At 37.0% G+C, this 20,605-nt stretch overlaps 1 protein-coding gene across 1 annotated transcript in view; it reads right to left on the bottom strand.

Moving 5' to 3' along the window:
• The window catches only part of Cntnap5 (contactin associated protein family member 5), a 790,323-nt gene that overhangs the window by 309,997 nt on the left and 459,721 nt on the right, over positions 1-20,605 (bottom strand). The window contains exon 11 of the mRNA XM_048812122.1: positions 4,969-5,075. Coding sequence (XP_048668079.1) covers positions 4,969-5,075 — 107 coding nt within the window. The remainder of the gene's footprint in view (positions 1-4,968; positions 5,076-20,605) is intronic.

Below are 20,605 nucleotides of genomic sequence, written 5' to 3'. Positions count from 1 at the left end.
ACTGTTAATGAAATAATATCAATTTAATATGCAATTGTTTAGTAAAAAGACATGTTGAATAAATGAGTAAATAATTCTGACAGTGATGGTGACAGAAGATCTCGGAAAATAGTCATCAGAGTATAAACTATATTAAGACTTTAGAAAAGTTGGTAATATGAATGAAGACCCTTCAAATTACTTATAACCTTTGACCCAAGAATGCCACTTCTTAGATGAGTTTATATAAACACTAGAACTTGTGGGGTTCACACTTAAGCACAGTGAGGCTCACCATTGTGTTGGTTATAACACTGAACATTTGAAAACAACACAAAATATATAAAAATGTTACAAAATATAAAAGTGTATTTTTTATATTTTATAAGAATATAAAAAATAAATGTATCATTAGATTATTTATTATGTAGTATCAAAGTGGCATTTACGAATGTTGCAATAGTGTGAGAAAAGTCTTGATTATAATGGTAAGTGATCTCTACTCCCTTAGGGAAAGTGCTTTGTGGGAATCCCATAAGGGCTTCAGCAAGAAATGAACAGAACTGCTCATTTTTCCTATCTTGATCCAGGCAAGTGCACCTACATTGTTCTGAATCATAGCATGTATATTCTGGCCATCATGCCTTTACTCTTGCCAGTCTCCTTGCTTTTGATACTCTTCCTTTTACCTACATCTATTTCAAATTCAGCTGTCCTTCAAATCCTATCTCATTCTACTTCCTTCTATAATGCTTTCATGATTATTTTAGAACACACAAAAAAAATTTCATCTCTTGGACCCCTAGGACTGCATTTTAATGAGGACGTCACAATACCCTACTGTGTCTCATGCATATGATGGATAACATTAAGTTCATATATGGAACTTTGCACATGTCCTACTTGTTTGAGATAAGGAATAAGATATAGGGCTTAAGCATGTGGCATATAATATCAGATTCCTTTACTTCATGTCCATTCTCTGAGACATGTGACCTTGAGAAAGTTATGTATCCTTTCTGGTTCTCAATGTTCTCCTGTGTAAAATGGAGGCAATAATGATATCCAGCTCAATTTATTCTTATATTGCAATGGTATCTACCTAACTATCTGCTAAGCTTCTACAATGAAAAAAAAATGTTCTTTTAAATCTTAATTTGTACACCTAATAAGGTGGTCATGAAATACCATAATCAAGATGTATCCTGAAGAGTTAGAAGTTTGGCTTCAAGTTTACAAACTTCTGAACTCATAGATTATATAAAACTAACAACCAACTGATAAATGTTGGCTGGCAGCTAGAATTGCATCTGGATCACAAACATTGTTTACTTTTAGTTATTCATCTAGAAAAAAAAAAGAATAAAACCTAAAGGAGAAAGTTCCTCACCCTAATAACTTTCAAACATCATGGAATAGTGTCCAATGGCATATCCTTGGATACATGATAGACTTGAATACCTTCTCTATGGAGAGGCTGCCACAAATGGAAAGGAATTGGACACACTTGTCATCTCCTTCCTAAACAGGTGGCTTTGAACAAGGTGTATTTGATATGTGACATAACTTGCATACCCAAGTTATTTATGTGTTATCAGGCAAGGGGAAAAGAAAATCAAGATACACTGAAGATCCCTGTGCTTTCGGCAGCAACCTGAAATGTCTGAAGACTGGAGATTTCCATGTTGCCACTCCTTAGAAGTTCATTGTCACCCTTTACCTTCCTCAATCAGATCTCTCTTTCATCCACAAGAATTAGAGAAGTTAATCCCATCTATCCCAGGTCTGCTCTATTGGCCCAACTTTGCTGGAAAGCACAAATAATGAGAACAACATATCCTGAAGAGTTTAAAAAATACAAAATAATACTCAAAAATTAGCACTTTAATATTATTATAAATATTTTATCAATCTAAAAAAATTAGGTAATTGTTCTGATTGATGATGAGTTCTTCAATACAACATGCCTCAACACACCAAGGATGACCCTGCCATTTTGACATGAGCAAGATTGTGGGCTGGTTTGTTTATTTTGACCCGAGGGCTTTCTGGGTGCCACCATCTGCATTTGGGCAGCTCCCACTCTTAAATTCTCATGGCTCAGGTATGAGGCACATATTTATTGAAGGCAAGAACTGGTTCACTCAGTTCAAGAAGTACTCAAAACAGTGGGGTCACCCAAATAGCAGAGGGAGAGATTAGTCAGAGGAAGAAGGACAGATCCTTGAATTACACCGCCATCCATGGTGTGCTTGCCAAACGTCACAGATACCCAAGCAGCTCTGATTTGTTCTGGCTACATGCCCAGAATGGAAGATAGAGTTTCACAGAGTTTCAGTTTACAGTGTAGGAACTGTTCAATTTCACAAAAAGGGAAATGGGAAGGTGTTAAAAAAATTAAGGAATGATATTTTTACTACTTGATATGTCGAGTCTCCTGCTCACAAGACTTGACAGCATTCCTTTAAAAATCAGCACCTCACCTCCATCAATTTTCAACTTCACACTTAAAATAAAAAAAAACTAGAAATCTTCTATTTTCAGCCTAATGGATAGAGAAAATTAAAGGAGAACAGCATCTGTGAAGATGAACTCCTCACAAAAAAAAAAAAAAAAATTGCTACGTTACTTTTGGAGAAAATGAACACATAAACCTTGAATGCTGTAATGTGCTTTGACTGGGATTTAGTTTGCTTTGGGTTAAATCTTCTCCAGGGCTCTTTTGTTTTACTATTAGACTGATGAACATGTCAATTTCCTTTGAGCTTCTTCCTAGAGCACACTGACATACAAACTCAACAGTCCTATGCATGTCCTGCAATGTTTCTGGACAAGTGCATGTTGCTCTTGACTATGTGAGGATAATATTTCTGGAAACAGACTTTTAAAGTTTATAGATTGATATTAATTGGAGTCTTTGATAAAAATATGATTTTCTCCCTAGATAGGTCTGCAAGAATTCATGAGTTTTTCCTCATAGCATCTTAAAGGAAAAAAAAAAGATCTCTAAAGAGATAAAATTATGTACTTATTCAAGTATAATATAATTATGTACTTAGTCAAGTATAATGGCTGGGTAAAATTTAACTTCAATCTCTCTCTCTCATTCCCATGTTCTCTTCATCATTCCAAGTTTTTAAATAGCAATATTTAAATGAAATATATTCTAATATAGCCAGATGACATTTCTCAATTTCCGAAGCAACTAATAGCAATAACATCATCATCCCATAATGACCACTGAACTAATTCTTTTCTGATTCAGTTAGATTCTTCTATGGGCGTCATTGGTATATGCCACATTCTGTGGCACAACAGAGGTCATGGGATGGCTGAGAAGTACACAAAAATCAGAGCATCGACATTGCTCCTTCTTGACTAGAGTGAATTTAGTCCAGTGGACATCTACCAACCCCTTCCGTGATCTTTGAGGGCCAGGCAACAATGTCAGGAACTCAGGAAAAACTGGTGAGATCTGCCCCAGAATGATATCTCCCTACAGTCCTCAAAATACATCTAAGCCTTGGTTGGCTTCAGTGTCTTTCTATAATATCTTCTCCCCCCGTCCTTCCAAAATTTCCAATTTCATATTTTCCATGAAATCTCCCACAATGACTGCCAGCACCTTCAGATGTGTCTTTCTCACTTAATACTTAAGTCCATCACTCAGCATGGAATAAAATTTTCTAGAGGGCAACCATTTGTTTGGTTGTCTTTTGTTTGATGATCCCAATGAGAATGTTAAATTGTGGGACTCAGGGCTCCAATTCTTTCTTTCTTTTTTTTCTTTGCTTCTTATGTTTGCACAATTTAGCCTACCTCCTCCCTGCCTCCTGTCCTGCCATCTTCTCCACCACCATCGTCCCATCCTGTGTTACTACCTGCAGACTCAGACTTTATGTTTCCTGCCTCCATCCATTCCTTTGCTCTGAGTATCCCTTTTTTTGTTGTTGCCATTGTTCAGCCAGGTCTCTACAAAAGATCAACCCAGGCCTTTTATATGAAGCCTCCTCCAAGCCAAGACTGACAGGTACTTATCACCAGTGCTCAGGTTTGGTTGTCTCACAAGCCATGGTGGGAATGCACTTCATGCCCTCTTGTGTGTGCCCTTGTGACCCTATCTGGACAATGGACTGTGAGTGAAAGTAATATTTGCCACATAGAGAGAGGTCAAGGTATTTAAAAGCTAGCCCCTGCTTTCCTGTCTCCGCCCCTGTGTGTCCTTCTCTCTGCTCTGGCAACATTCCAGATGATGAAACCTCCATGATAAGAGGAAAATGTGGAAGAAGACCTCCTACTGACGTGTGATGGGTATGTGTCATGGTCACGACATGGCCACTCATTACTTAAACCACCAAGATTCTAATTTTCTACTATGGCAACATAGCACAACCTGGAAGACAGTGTAATTAACTTTAGAGCTACCTCTTGTGTGCCCATAGCATGTTTTCTTGTCCCAACCTCAACATGTATGTGACTGCATTGCCACTATCCCATTTCCTGTCTTACCAGCAGTCTATGAACACCACAGGTTATGACTTTCATCCATGTGTGCTCCCATCCACCACAGTTTTGGCCTATGCTGTCCTCTAAAAAACTTACACTTAATGAATGAATACAATGTGTCCTCAAACAATAAATGCACCGTGTTAACCCATTAAGTCCCAAGTTTTCAAGTCTGTAAATATTTAATGAAATTGACCCAGTTGCATTAAAATAAGTTGGAATCCATAACTGAGAGCTTACATATCCTTTATAATATGTGTATCTGTGTGTATTTCAGATGCTATAATTATTCATTTATTACTTTTCTCAGGAGATCAGCCCTCTAAAAACACTAATTATTTCAAAGTTACCTTGAGTGGTATATTTTTTCTCAATTTAAGATTTTATAGGGGTTCTACCTCTGAACTAAGGAACACAATGGGTTAACACTGGCAATTCTGTAGCTTTGTCCATCCACTGTGCATAACCCATGCATCTACTCACAGTCATGGCAGGTGGCACCAGTGTAACCTGTGTCACTGCAGTTACAATAGAAAGTGGCCCAGGACTGGGAGCAGCTTCCTCCATGTTCACAATAGTTTGGCAAACACCTAATGTGAGATAGCACAAAAAAAGACAACAAAATTTAAAAAGTCAGTTAAAATAAAGAAGAAATAAATAATGTCTTATATCCAACAAAATGAATTAATTCTGGGAATTTATCCACTATAATCATATACCTAAGTCAGATTTCAAATGATGAACATAATATAATGGCTTAACCAAAACAGGTGTTTCCACCAGAGGCTGCCATGTAATGGAAGTCTCAGAGCCAAATTAGGCACTTGAGTTAATATTCCAGCACTGGGGTGAATGCTTATTGAATTTAAAGTTAAACTGATGTGGTATTTTATTTATCACAGAGAAAATGTATACAGATCGTAATTTCATATGTTTTAAAGTTTTTGCATTTTTAAAGAAAAAGGGACAGATAATTGAGGTTACTCTCCATATGCTTCTCTCTTGGGAGAAGGCCAGGAAACTATTTTAAAATACATAAGCACAACATGAAATTTGAAAAGATGATGCCTGCTCACTTAACATGCAAGAAAATTGTATCATTTTTAAATGTGCCAGCGCTGTCCTTAAAATAAGGCCTTTACTAGTTATGGTCAAAACAATATGGCTATTCTGAGAAATATTTGCATCACACAATGAAAAGTTCTTTAAAACATTATGTAATTTGAAGCAGAAATCATACTTTGATGGCTTTGTTTAAGAATATGGTTCAAAATATGAAGACAATATATGCTAACTGCTGCTATTCACAATGATGTTCACAATGGTGAATCAAGGTAATTATCTAATATTAGAATATTACATAGGGGATCTGTTGCTCACAAGGTTAATGGGGCTACCATAAAATGACTACAAATAATGTAAACAACAACAACAAAAAGATCATCACAGATTGAGACTCGATTAGGTGAAAATCCCACATATGAAGCATGCCACAGAAACTAAAAAAAGAATCTATGAGTTTCAAAAATTTGGGTCTTAAATATGTTAGAGTTACTTGGGCTAGTGATAGTAAAGGTGATGCTTATTTCTCTAGGTGGAAATCATGGTCTTTAGAGACACATATGCCTGCGTTTAGATTCCAGCTTATCTATTCACTGTATGGTAGTTTGCATCTTGCACACATAGTTTAAAATTTCCAGTGTTGCTGCTGAGATGTACCCAGGAAGTGTAGTGAATAAAATTACGTGTAAAAGTAAGGATAAATACTGTAATTTCTGAAAACAATCTTTGCAATGAGTCTAAGAGAGCTATGGAAAACAAAATCTCACAAATTTAAAAAGAGAGAGGGTTCAATTACTGAAATTACAAAGGTGTATAAAACAACAAATGGGTTCATTGAGAACTACTAAGAATTGGAAGCCAGCAAAACACAGGATGATTTCTTCTAAGTGTCCTCAATAGGTAGGAAACCATCCAACAATGATTGTTTCAAAGCGCAGAAAGTAAAATCCCTGTGTATGTTCAGATGTATTATTAGAAATTTCTGCTCAGCACAGCAAACATAAAATTGTGCTGACAGGGATTATGTTTGGGGAAAACTTGCTGATAACTTCATGGCACCCAAGTCCGGCATAAAGAACAGGAAAAAAAACAAAGAGAAAAAAAAAAAAAAACAACGTAAGAATCTTGCTGTGGAATGTGTTCATCAAAACTAAACCAAAATGTAACTGTAAAAAAAAAAAAAAAAAAGAAAAAGAAAAAGCAAATAGAAAAAAATAGAAAAAAGTCCTTTCCCTGCTACCCAATTCTGCCTTTCCTCTTATCCACTCTCCTAGACTTGATGAACAGGAACTAAAGCAGACTTGTCACTGTTGTGATCAAAGTCCTTGTGAAGGAAGTCCTTGTTCCCTACCAACTCTGTGGGGGAAGCTACATAAATTTGGAGCATCAGTTTCCCTTATTAACAAAATACAACTAAGGAGACTCCCTCTGAGCCTGTCCTGTAAGCTAGACTGCTAGCTTTGTTTTAAAGTCCATCTGCCCCACACGCTCGTTTCACCCTAACGAGCATCACCTAACTTTTTACTGTATCTTCTCCTGAGCCTTCCAAGTTCATCCACAACCTCTTTATACCACCTTCCACTTCCTCCCGTCTCCCCCAAAACAAGTTTTCCAAGATTAGCAAATGATGATATTATTGTTCCCCTACTTCAACAAAAAGTTTATTGCTTTAAGGCTGGAGAGCTGAGCAAAAAGCAACATAGATGTTTATCCTTTAGTTCTTTTACTTTTGGATCCAAATAAATCCAGCATACCCTCTTTTCAGTAGTTGGCACAATAAAATAAAAAAATTCAGAAAGTTTTAGTAGCTGTATTTTCAGACATGAGGAGAACGTTTGTCTGCAGTGAACAGTACAGGAAAAAAAAAAATTGTTTCCAATATGCAGCCTTCAGCAGGAAGGAAAGAGAGAGTCCTGAAGATATTTGTATGTTTGGTTCCTGCTGTTCTCAAGATCTGGTTGCCCTCCTGAACCTCTTGGGAACTGGCTATTTTAATCTGTGTTGGGTTCTGTGAGATAAACCAAGACCTTTCCAGCAAAATCCTCATTTCACTCAGGAGAGCTCCAGTTGGGAGTCTATTACTTTGAATTCACAGAATCTTAACCTTAATTTTTTCGTTGTTGTAAATGAACACAATATCTTTTTATGTATTTATTTTTATGTGGTGCTGAGGATTGAACCCAGGGCCTCACACCTGTGAGGCAAGCGCTCTACCAGTGAGCTCCAGCCCCAGCCCAGAATCTTAACTTTTTGTTAGATAGTATTCTAGAATTACAAAAGGAAATGTAAACATGTTTTTCTTATGGTATACATGATAGAAATATCTTTCAATCTTGAGATTACCAAATCCAATTGGGCCTGTTTTGAGAAGGAACAGCTTTGGGAAAGACACCAGAAATATAAATATCCTACATTTTGAACACATTTTCTTTTTTTATAATTTTTATTGTTGGTTGTTCAAAACATTACATAGTTCTTGATATATCATATTTCACATTTTGATTCAAGTGGGTTATGAACTCCCATTTTTACCCCGTATACAGATTGCAGAATGACATTGGTTACACATCCACTGATTTACATATTGCCATACTAGTGTCTGTTGTGTTCTGCTGCCTTTCCTATCCTCTACTATCCCCCCTCCCCTCCCCTCCCCTCCCCTCTTCTCTCTCTCTACCCCCTCTACTGTCATTCATTTCTCCCCATTGTATTATTTTTCCCTTTCCCCTCACTTCCTCTTGCATGAAATTTTGTATAACCCTGAGGGTCTCCTTCCATTTCAATGCAATTTCCCTTCTCTCTCCCTTTCCCTCCCACCTCTCATCCCTGTTTAATGTTAATCTTCTTCTCATGCTCTTCGTCCCTACTCTGTTCTTAGTTACTCTCCTTATATCAAAGAAGACATTTGGCATTTGTTTTTTAGGGATTGGCTAGCTTCACTTAGCATAATCTGCTCTAATGCCATCCATTTCCCTGTAAATTCTATGATTTTGTCATTTTTTAATGCAGAGTAATACTCCATTGTGTATAAATGCCACATTTTTTTTATCCATTCGTCTATTGAAGGGCATCTAGGTTGGTTCCACAGTCTTGCTATTGTGAATTGTGCTGCTATGAACATCGATGTAGCAGTGTCCCTGTAGCATGCTCTTTTTAGGTCTTTAGGGAATAGACCAAGAAGGGGAATAGCTGGGTCAAATGGTGGCTCCATTCCATTTTCTTACCAGTACTGGAGACTGAGCCTAGGGGCACTCTACCACTGAGTTATATCCCCAGTCCTTTTTATTTTATTTTATTTTATTTTAATTTTGAGGCAAGTACTAACTAAATTTCCCAGGCTGGCCTTGAATTTGCTATCCTCCTGTCTCAATCTCCTGAGTCGCTGGGATTACAGGGGCACATCACCTCTACTGGCTTCTTGAGCATATCTTTATAAGTCCTACACAGAACTTGCATTGCAGTATTAATAGACTCAATTTGCCACTGAAAATCTAGGCTATAAATTCATCTGTCTACGGTCAATGAACAAACCAATGATGTATTTCTGGAATGGAAAAAGGATACTTGAATAAGCGAACATCTAATATTCCAAGAAGGAGGGGAAAAGAAAATGAATGAGCACTTGTAAGGCTGCCTTGGAGCTTGATTCATTTTGGTTCAACACATACTATGATTTGAGAAACTCATCTGTAAAGTAGACATTCAAAATAAAAGATGCCTAAGCCCAATTTGCTTTTTTAAAAAGAAAGGGCAGGGTTTTATTTATTTGTTTATTTATTCTAATTAGGTATATATGACATCAGAATGCATTTTGATTCATTGTACACTAATGCGGTGCAACTTTTCATTTCTCTGGTTGTACATGATGTAGTGTCACACCAAATGTGCAGTCATACATATACTTAGGGTAATGATGTCCATCGAATTCTACCTAAAGAAAGGGCAGTTTTATGAGTATAATTTCCCATATTCTTTAATCAGTTTATTTTAACTAATGTTTGTTTCTTTTTACTTTCTACTTGGCCTACACTGAACACTTAAAAAAAATGGACTCACAAAGGGAACTGCTTAGAGACCTTTAAAGGAAAGACCACTGACTATGAAGTGAGTCACAATCTTAGGCATGCGCCTTCTATTCAAATTGCCAGGAGATAATTGCTCTGAACACAGATCCTCTAAAACTCCTATTGCTGTTGCAGATGTAACCCCACCTGGACAGATGTGGCTTTCCTTAGAGCACAATGTTTCAGAATGAGTACGACAAGTCTTTCTGTACTTCCCAAGAGCCCCAATAAACTAACACTGTGATGGGTCCCAGCAAAGACTTGGAACACACAGCAGACACATTGGCAGTCATTTTGCAGAGAGTGTGGGGATTTACAAGAAATGAAAGGAAGGGCTGAAGAATGGCAGAGAAGAGTTAGAAGTAGAAAGAGGAAAAAAATGATGATGTCATAAGGACAAAGGTTATTAACATTTATTTATAATTTCCCTCCAAAAAAAAAATCAAACTTCTTCCAAAGGAGAACGATTAGGTGGGGCTGTGGATGATCTGGGTAATAGAGGAAGTAAGAAAGTTCACCCAGAGTGGTCCAAAGAACTCGTTCACATCAATGGTCATAGTCCAGAAGTTATGGTTCCAACTTCCCGGGTGCTGTTTAGGGTGTGTTCGGTTGCTCACAAGAAACACAAAGGAACAAAACAGTTCTCTTTGAAGACTGATGCACAGCAAGGGAGACAGCCAAAAAGCTGCTTCACAGAAGGCAAAGGATTTTTATAGACTGAGCCACTTGGTAGACTAGAGGCAGGCATTTCTGAGAATTGAAACCAAAATCCAGTTTCAAGCATCCTAAGCAAGCACACTTGAAGGGAATGCACACTCTCAATTGGCATTAGGAAGAACAAAAGGACCTCCACAGTCTTCCTTGAGAAAGATCAACATGGTGACTTTTTTCTGATTTAGCTTTAACCAGAGAAAACAGAAGTTTCCTGCTGGTGTGGGCAAGGGCAGGGAAGTGTTATGACCGCAGAGAGATCCAGGTTACTTTCAAAAAAGGCAGGATATTGCTTTGTTTTTCATTTGAAAAGGGTCACAGAAGAAATAAATATCTGTGGTTCCTCTTAAGCGAAAATCAGATTACTGAGTGCTATAATTTAGGTCTGAGGTGTCCCCCCAAATCTCATACGCAAGAGAATGCAAGAATTTTCAGAGGTGAAATTATTACAGTACGAGAGGCAGAATCCACTGATATGGATTAGTTGAGTGATATTGCAGGCAGGTAGGGTGTATGCCTGGAGGAGGCGACATGTCCCACTGGGGACATGATGTGGGGTTTTTCATTTTGTCCCTAATGAATGGAGGCCCCTGACCCCCTGCTTCCATTCGCTATGTCAAGAACTGCTCTCTTCTACAATGCTCTTCTTGCATGATGTTCTGCCTCACCTTGAGCCCAGATCCATGGATTCAGCCAAACAAGGAAAGAACCTCAGAAACCATGAGTCAACATAATTTTTCTTGTCCTATGTTGTTCTTGTAAGGTCTTTTGATCACAGCAATGAGAAACCAGACTAAAACCCTGAGTAACAGCACAAATTTCAAGACTAAACCCCTAGAGACTTTCAAATTTACTTATTTATTTATTTTTATATTATGAGTTCAGTCCTTTCTCCTACATTCAAGATCCATATTCCAGCTGACCAGTGGGTAGCTCCACTTGTGTGCTTATGACTTTTCAATCTCCTTGGCTGGTCCCTCTCCCACCTACTCCACCTGCATCCTTCACTATCACAGTTGATAGAAAGACCATCTTCACCCATATCCAGACCCCCAAACTTGAAGGTCTTCCTCTTCTCTCACAGTCCATATTGGAGATGTGAATAAAACCTTCAAGCTATTCCTTAAGAATATGTCCTGAATCTAACGGTTTCTCACCACCTCTGCTGATGCTGCATTGGTGTGAACGACCAGCATCTCTCACCTGAACAACTGCAACTATTAGCTAACTCTTCCCCTAGTTTTAGCCACTGACCCTTTCGGTCAATTCTCACTCAAGAACAAAACAAGATTCTTTTTAAATATGAGGAAGATCCCATTCAAATCCTCTCCAGTGGTTCCTTATTTTAACCAGGGGACAAGCAACAGTGATAAAACTGCCTATCAGTTTCTACTGATCTGCACCACTACTTACTCTTAATTTTTCCCTACACTTTCTACATCGGCTCACACCATGACACCAGGTAGATCTCCTTGTTGTCCCTAAAACATAGCAAGGATGTGTCTTTGTCAGGGTGTTTGCACTGACATTTACTCTGCCCACAAAGCTCTTCCCAGATGTCACAGTAGCTCATTCCTTACTTCCTTCTGACTCTCACAAATTTCACCTTCTCAAGGAGGCTTCCAACATCATGCTACTTCAAGTTGCAATATGTCATCACTGGACATCTCCAATCCCCTTTCCCGCCCAGTTATTTTGTTTTCAATTGTCATTAGCACTTACTATCTTCTAATACGTTGTGTTCTTTGCTTGTACATTTAAGTTTATTATGTGTCATGTGTCCTCTTGCAAAAGAATGTCAGCTCCATAAGGGCACTGATTGCTGTCTGTTTGATTCATGTCATGGTTGAGATATGGTATGAATGTCCCTGAAGGGTCTATTGTGATGGGAGGCTTTGCCTTCAGAGTGGCACTAATGAGAGGTGGTGAGATCTTTAGAAAGTGGGGCCTGGCAGGAGGTTCTTGGGTCATTATGGGTTTTGCTCTCAGAAAGTCATTCTCATACAACTCCATGAGTTCTCACCAGAGTGTTGTTATAATAGGGGCAAGTGTAGCACTACCACGGGATCAAGGCCTCATTACTTGCTTATTCCTGCACATGTTTCCGTTTCCACATTAAAAGATGATGCAGCCAAAAGAGACCCTAACTGAACCTACACTAGACCATCTGGACCCTCAGATTCCCAAACTGAGTCCAATAAACCTGTTTTTCTTGATAAGTAGCCTGTGTTAGTTATTTTGTTATGATAATGATATTTGTATCCATCCTCAGAACGGGATTAGGCAAACAATCAAAGCTTGTTGGTGGAGTTAATAAATGAACATTTTTGAGGAACAACAGTCAGTGGAAATTCAGCCTTATCAGATAATCATGGTCTAACTACTTCCAATCATTTGCTATCGCCAGCCTATCCCCTAGAAGCACACTGAGCTCTGAGTGGGGAAAGGGTAAGAAAAAAAAAAAAAAACAGAGCCTCATGTTTGTTTGTTTTTTTGTTTTAAGTAGTAAGGAAAAGATGGCACAAAAAGAGACTTCTCATGGAAGCCACAGGCAAGACAGGTAAGGAAGGGCAGAGAAATCTGAGTTTCTCTGAGCAGAGAAAGAAGACATATTAGGAAAGAGTTCCTTTTTTGTGGCTGTTTAGGCATGCAAGTAAATGATGCAATTCCTTCTGATTACTTGTGACTATTGAGCTGTATTGTTGGGCTCTAACAACTTTATCACCTAAGTACTTGGAAAGATAATTGTCCCTAAATTGGGTCAGAAGCAGAACACTGTTGCACCATGTGACTTAGAGCTCCTTTGGGGAAGTATCTAGCATTCCTGATGAAATCTGTGCACAGTTTTTGATAGACTTTAATAGCATGAAAAGTCTGATGGGAAATTCAGTTTAATTTTCTGACTTGCCTTGATTCTTGTTATGTTTAAGCAGATATTCAAAGATGGGTAAGCTGACTCTTCTACTCATTTTTGGCCAAACATTCTTTTCCCGTCTAGTTTCCTACCAGCACCTCCACCAAGACAACATTGGATCTTGGTTTTCTTGAAGGCTTTACTTTGTCAATGAACTTGAAATGGAACTCAAATTGTGCTCATAATCACATCTGAGATGTGACTTTATACCATTTTCACTGTTTTATTGGTGAAGAATATGAGACTAGATACCAGAGAATAATTTGTTCAAGTAGGAAGCCACAGAGTCAACAAGGTGAACTATGCTACTTGTGACTGAAGTCTACCCCTTTCAAACACCATGCCAGAAGTCTCATCTCCTTAAAAGTAAAATCTAAACATTCATCTTAGGGCTTCACTTCTGCCAAAGCAGGAGGTACAAGGCTTCACGTGGGTTGTCCACTGATTGCAGACACAGTAGTAAACTTGGAGCTCTCAGTTTATATTTCTTAGAGATATTTGGTTTTGGTAGAAAAGGGATTTTAACAATATACAAGTTGATTAATTGGGAATAAATAGAACTACACTGTATAACAAAACATACATTTATTATATGATTAACATGATAATATATAATTCTCTATATATACATAATAATATCAAATTCTCAATAGTGGGGAAGGATTTCAATTATATTTTAACTCTAACACAAATTTGTGAAATCCTTAAAACAGGCCACAAAATGGCCCCTGTCCCACCCCTGAACTTTACTTTTCCATATCATTCAGATATTTTATATGTGTTTTAAGCCTGAGTTAATATGATTGCTTCCTTGTACTTAATACCAACATAAAAATTTTAACCTCTGCATGTTTTCAGTACAAGGACCATATATGTTATCATTACAGGTAAGACCAAGCCATTTAGCCTACCATGGAATTTTATTGCATATTGAGGAAAATATACCTAAGGTTATTTACTTTCACAACACAGAAAAATGCAAGAGTTCCTCAATGTTCATCAAGCAAATGGAAAGTTAAGTCAGGATTCAGCTTTGGTCTTTGAATGCAGGCTTTCATGGGCAGCTCACTGTGAATGCCTGTATATTGGAGCCCTTGACTAAGGACCCATCTATAAGGGACAAGGTGTTTCACAGGTCACCAATAAGCATCACACCCAAATTCATCACTTAGTACTGAAGCATCTTCCTCAGCCACGCAATTGTTTTATCTCAGAAATTTCTGAATATCAAAGTTTTAAATAATCAAAATCATAATTCTAATAAACAATAATATTAATATTTTTGAGTAAAGAAGAAATATGATATGGAAAAAGGAAAATGATCCCAAAGCTGATCTCAGACAGAGGCTTGCTTGTGATTCAATTTGCAGTCTTTTCTGGGGAAAAAAAACAGCTATAGATCACAACAGGATTAAGATTCCGGGTCAGTTGTTAAACAGGAAAGAACCTTACTTAGAACCTTAAACAATCTTTCATCAGGTCAAGGAGCCTAATTACCATTAATTGGGTTTTTAATTTTCATTTTCATATAATATGTTGAACAAAAATATTTATTTCTTATTTTCTCCCTAAAAAAGTCCCCTGCCAGAAGTGAATCTTTCAATTGACCCATTCTTGGTCTTTTTCCTCATAGAAAAATGATAATGACACTTTGAAAATATAGAATAATTCTTTTGCATTTATATTTTTAAGACAACTTAGACTATTTGAGTATGATCCTTGTAAACATCAATTTAAAAATGCATGAGGCAACTGAATGAACTTTAAAATAGAATCTAAGGTAGAATTAAGTTCACTGAATTTAAAAGTTCATTTTCTGGATGTTTAAGTTTTATAAGAACTTGCAGCCTTCTGCTTATTAAGGTAGTAAATTAAAGAATTTGGAAAGTAAATAAAATATATATTTAGATGTAGTTTAATTCTAAATATGGTAGAGGGGTAGGAAGGGAAGGGAGAGGGCGGGGTTAGCAATGATGGTGGAATGTGATGGATATCATTATCTAAACTACATGCATGAAGACATGGATTGGTGTGAACATACTTTGCATACAAACAGAGATATGAAAAATTGTTGTCTATATGTGTAATAAGAATTTTAATGCATTCTGCTGTCATGTATTTAAAAAATAAAATCAATTAAGAAGAAAAATGTAGTTTAACTATTTAAAGGTATATGCTTAAATGACTAAATTAATAAATAAGATTAAACATTTTCAAAGGTCAAAATCTGCTAGACTTACAAATAGAAAAAAATTATTAGTTGAATTTTGAAAAAAGAAAAGAAACATAAAGAAGCAGGATCTTGAATTTACAATATTAAGAAATGCAATATCACTTTTTAAAAAACAAAAGTTGAGTCTTACTAACAACCTGTTTTTCATAAAAAAAAATGTTCAAATCAGCACCTGCATTTCTCATGATTCAGATACTAAATCCTACTTTCACCATGCTCAACTCTGGGCTAATCCTTTACTCTCTATCACCATCTATGCAACACCTGTGAAACTGACCTTGGAGCCAATTCCATTTGTTCAGCCTGAGCACTGAATTCTTCCAGTTCCTCCCTCTCAGTTGGTATCTTTGTTATCTTATTGAGTACTTTTGGGTGAAAGTAACACGTGTAAGGATGAATCTCTTAACCAAATTCTCCTCTAAAATCCTTTCCACTTCCCTAAGCAGAATTCAGGTGACTGTTGCCTCAAACTTGGACAGCACTTAACTTTTAAGCTTTATGAAAAAAAAGTGCTACCTCATCTTATTTGCATTAGTGCTCTTGACATATTTTCCTTGTGTCCTCTATTTTTTCCTTGTGTTATGCACTGCCCCTTATGGTATCTGCCAGTGTTTCAAGTTCCACAGTGTTTGTTCATGACACACATGAAGGTTATCATCTCTGACATAGTGGCACTGCCAAATCACAAACTATATGACTTCTTGCTTTAAGATTTTTACAGAGAAACTGGAAGGAAATATGTACGTAAAGTCACATACTGCTTAATTATGGTGATAGGTCAGAGAATGCATTGCTGGGTGATTTTGTTTTGTGAACATCAGTGAATGTACTTACATAAAGTAAAGCAAGCTACAGTGTCACCAGGTAATATAATTTTACAGGGCCACCATCATATTTAGGAGTTGATTATTGACTAAAACATTTATTGTGCAGGGTGATGTGAATGTATTATATTTGTGCATACTTTTTTTAAAAAGTTTGTGATTAGAAAATAGCAAAGACAAAGTCATCTTAAATTGGAAATATTCTTTAAAAAGAGAGTGTCCAACCATCCTCAGATACACTCTCATACTGGGAATGAGATTAGCTGCATGAGAGAAGAGGTCCAGGTAAATGAGGAGTGGGCAGAGGACCAGGAAGGTAGTTGCTGAATTTGTATGACAGTGAAAGTGTTCGGTGGACTTGCAAAGTGGAACCTATCCCATGAGCATTATCTGGACTCAGTTCTCTTAGTAACCACAGAGGTGCACAGTGAAGGCTTCTTTTCTCATAAAATTTCCAAGGCTCATTTTTTTTTTTAATTTATTTTTTTTATTGGTTGTTCAAAACATTATAAAGCTCTTGATATATCATATTTCATACATTAGATTCAAGTTGGTTATGAACTCCCAATTTTACCCCAAATACAGATTGCAGAATCACATCAGTTACACATCCACATTTTTACATAATGCCCTGTTAGTAACTGTTGTATTCTGCTACCTTTCCAAGGCTCAGTGTGTCCCCACTTTCCCAGCTAGAGCAGAGTAGGCATTCAAATCCATTTTGCCTCCTACATTAAACTCTGGAAATAATGTTAAATAGGTGATGCTTCTGCTCCTTTGGAACAAAGCCTGTCTGGCAATACACTCCTAATGATCACCATTCATTACAGTCATCTATTGATCTGTGTAAATTTTAAAAGCCACTTGTCAAAATTAAAAGAAAAGGAGCTTTGCTGCAAGAACACGCACACAATGGTTAATGTGTGTGTCTGAGTGCCTGTCCTCCTATGACAGTTATTTAGATGCACACTCTATAAGATAGAAACCCGCACAGCAAAATTCTCAACTTAAACATGCCTAGAGGAAGTCATTTATTAAGAGGTAGATCAACATTAAAAACAACAACAACAACAACAACAAAAACCCACTGCATGTTTATGTTAAAAAATATAGAACTATTTTTCCTTACTATTAAATTTCCCCCTTGTCCATTTTTTATAACAGACTAAAATAAATAAGACACCTATTGACAAGCCTCTGAAATTTCCAAATATTCAGATAAACACTTCCCTATCCATAAATCTGAATGCATTTATGCTCCATGCTCTCTCTTTTTTTTTTTAAGAATTCTCATCTCTTCTTCATCAGTTTAAGGTCAATCTAAATTTCTACAGGCTTTCCTTAGAGAGGAAAGAACAAAACATTTCAATAGTCCTCAAAATGCAAGCTGACTAATGTAAGCTCTTTAATGAAACTCACACATTAAAAATCAGCTAGGTTGCGTTCCTTTGTCTGTTTGCTTTAATTAGCAGCCAACTGCATTGATCTTGTTTTGGTCAGATAGCTTTTCTGAAAGCTTTTGAAACCTATTTCTATGCCTCTTCATGCTAACAATTACCATAATCCCATTTTACCCCCACAGTTGGATCTTCATTATAATTGAAATTTGTTGTAATTACAGCAGATGCACACATTAAAGAATTAAGTGAATAAAAAGAAAAGTGTCAGAAGTCAGTTTCCTAATTTGCCTGGGTCTAGTTCCCAGCAGGGAGTCAACTGTGGATTGTTGCGAGAAGATCCCCAGATAATGGACAAGCAATGATGGTCAAAGAGTTTGCAGTGGACATCAGTGATCCCAATCTCAGTGACAGTGCTGGGCTTCAAAAAGGACGGAATCTTATACTCTGGCCTGTGTGCCTCTCCTTATATTGACTGTTGATGGCCACTGAGCAAAAAAAACAGTCATATCCTCCCTACACTATAAAACACACATCTAGTTTATAACCGCAGTGATACTCGGGGGTCTTTTAAGGCCAGTTCTTCAAAACAGAGAAAATTCAGAATTAAAAACATATCAGTGTCATGCCTACCCTGATTAATAAGCAAAGCAATCTAAGACTGTGAAACTTTGCTACTGAAATCCCATTTACCTTCAAATAATTGAATAATATGTACCAAAAATTCAAAGGAAGATAACTGCCTATTAGCCTGGTGGGAGGCATTTTGACTAAAATGAATTGAATTTCTCTAATCAATCCATTTTTTTCTCACTTCTAAGGAAGTGTTCTATCAGAATGGAAATATACCACAGAACTTATAGGGGGACTCTGGATTTCACAAGAGAACAGTCTAGTCTGGTTGTTCTCTCACCTCAGTTAGGTAAAGGGTTTTGTGATTCTTACAAAAGGATGATTTTGTTTCATATAATAGAGTGGGCATTTCTTTTGAAATACTGGGATTAATCAGGAAATACGCAGTCATGTTCCACCAATTACTTGAATGGTTTTATTCTCAAATTTTAGAACATCACTCAGAATCCACCATAAATGGTACTAATTCTATTGTTTGGCTCAGTGTTTCTCAAACTTTGATACAAGGAAGATCCTGTTACATAAGTCTGAGTGGATCTATGTTGAGATTTTGCATTAATCAGAAGCTTCCAGATGATTCCAAACTAGAGGTTTCCAGAGCACACTAAATAAGAAAGAGCTAGACTGCAAGTGAGAAACACTCTGTAGAGATAGTTCAGAGCAGTTGCAAATTCTGAGGTATTATTTTTTCCCTTTTCTTGTTTTTGGTGGCTTTTTATAAATATTTCTAATTATCTTGTAAATTCTGAATTAAAATAGTATAGCTTCCAAACGTGTTATGTATCAGATTTTAACACAATGCACTAACATTTTGTACTCCAGGTTAACTCTAGAGGTCATAATGGAAATTTCCTTCCACCTTCCCTTTGCACATGTGAACTTTGAGTAGGCATGTTATCAAGATGTTATACAGCACCAGCCATATCTTATTCAGTCAGCTCAAGTCCATGTAGGGAGAATGGGTGAGGGGAGGGCACCACTATTCCAAAGCCTCATCCACGTAAATCTAGTCAAGCTCAAGAACATCTGCCTTCCACATGCTCTTTCCCCTGAATGTTAATAAAGCAAGAAAAGGTAAAGGGGTAAACATCATATGAAATAATACTATAATATAGGAAATATTAACATTGATAATATATTAATTTCAGTTCTACATTTCTAATAAAAACACACAGTTCTCAGATATAAAACAAAGAAAAGAAATTAGACCTACTTTGAAGGCTTTTGGATCAGTCTTATTGCAAAATATCTTCTCTTGCAAGGTAAAGTATCCAGAACTTTTACCACTGGGCTATTTCTCATCTATGTGAATCAAGATTTTTCTCAATAGTTAGAAACCAAAAACAGTATAGCCAAATAAAATGGATACTGAAGTCCATATATGATTGTAATCTGTAACACTCCTTACTCCCTGGGGTCCAAGCATAGTTGTTTTCAGAGACGAAGTCTCTAATAATTATTTTCAGAGACCAAACTAGAAGCATTAGATTTAATCTTCAATTATTGATCTTATATGGTATAGATAGACTTAAAATTTTGCAGAAAAAAAAATAATTTTACCAACTGGCACAATGGTGCATGCCTGTTATAAGAGCAACTCAGGAGGCTGAGGCAAGAGGATCGTAAGTTCAAAGCTAGCCTCAGCAACTTAGTGAGGCCTTCAGCAACTTAACAAGACCCTGTCTCAAAATAAAAATAAATAAATAAATAAAAAGCACTGGGGATATGACTTAGCTGTTAAGTGCCTCTGGGTTCAATTTCCAGTACCAAAAACAAAACAACCACATAAAATAATTTTAGCACATAAAATAATTTAAAACACTCATATAATAGAAGCCAAGAGGGCTTAGGTTACACTTGGGCCCATCAATATACTTCCAGGTTTTATTATCCAAACTCATGGAGGCCTTATTCTCCAGTGGAAACTAGTATTGTCCAGGTTGGCCCTTGCTACTGAGGTCAGTGGGTGGCTGCAGAATTCATAGAAGAAGTAAAGCAACACCAGCAGGTCCTATAGTTTCAAGATGACAATCTCTTTTTTATAATTCTTTAAGTTTCATTTCAAAGGTTGATTACAATTGAGCTCATGTTTGAATTGAGAGAGTTAGGTACTGAGCCAGAGGCTGCCATGTCTGACTGAACATGGCCACTGTGGTATGATGGAGTGAGGATTGATCTGCGACTGTCTGTCCTATGACCTCTTGTGTCCCAATTGAGGAATTGCTTGAACTCCTTCACAGAGGTGATGGGGGCATATTCAAATAATCCAAGCATCAGAGACC

The sequence above is a fragment of the Marmota marmota genome, unplaced genomic scaffold (genome assembly GCF_001458135.2).
Source record: "Marmota marmota marmota unplaced genomic scaffold, marMar, whole genome shotgun sequence".
Taxonomy (NCBI): Eukaryota; Metazoa; Chordata; class Mammalia; order Rodentia; family Sciuridae; genus Marmota; species Marmota marmota.
Note: the sequence above shows the minus strand (reverse complement) of the source record. Positions and strands in the feature narration are given on the sequence as shown.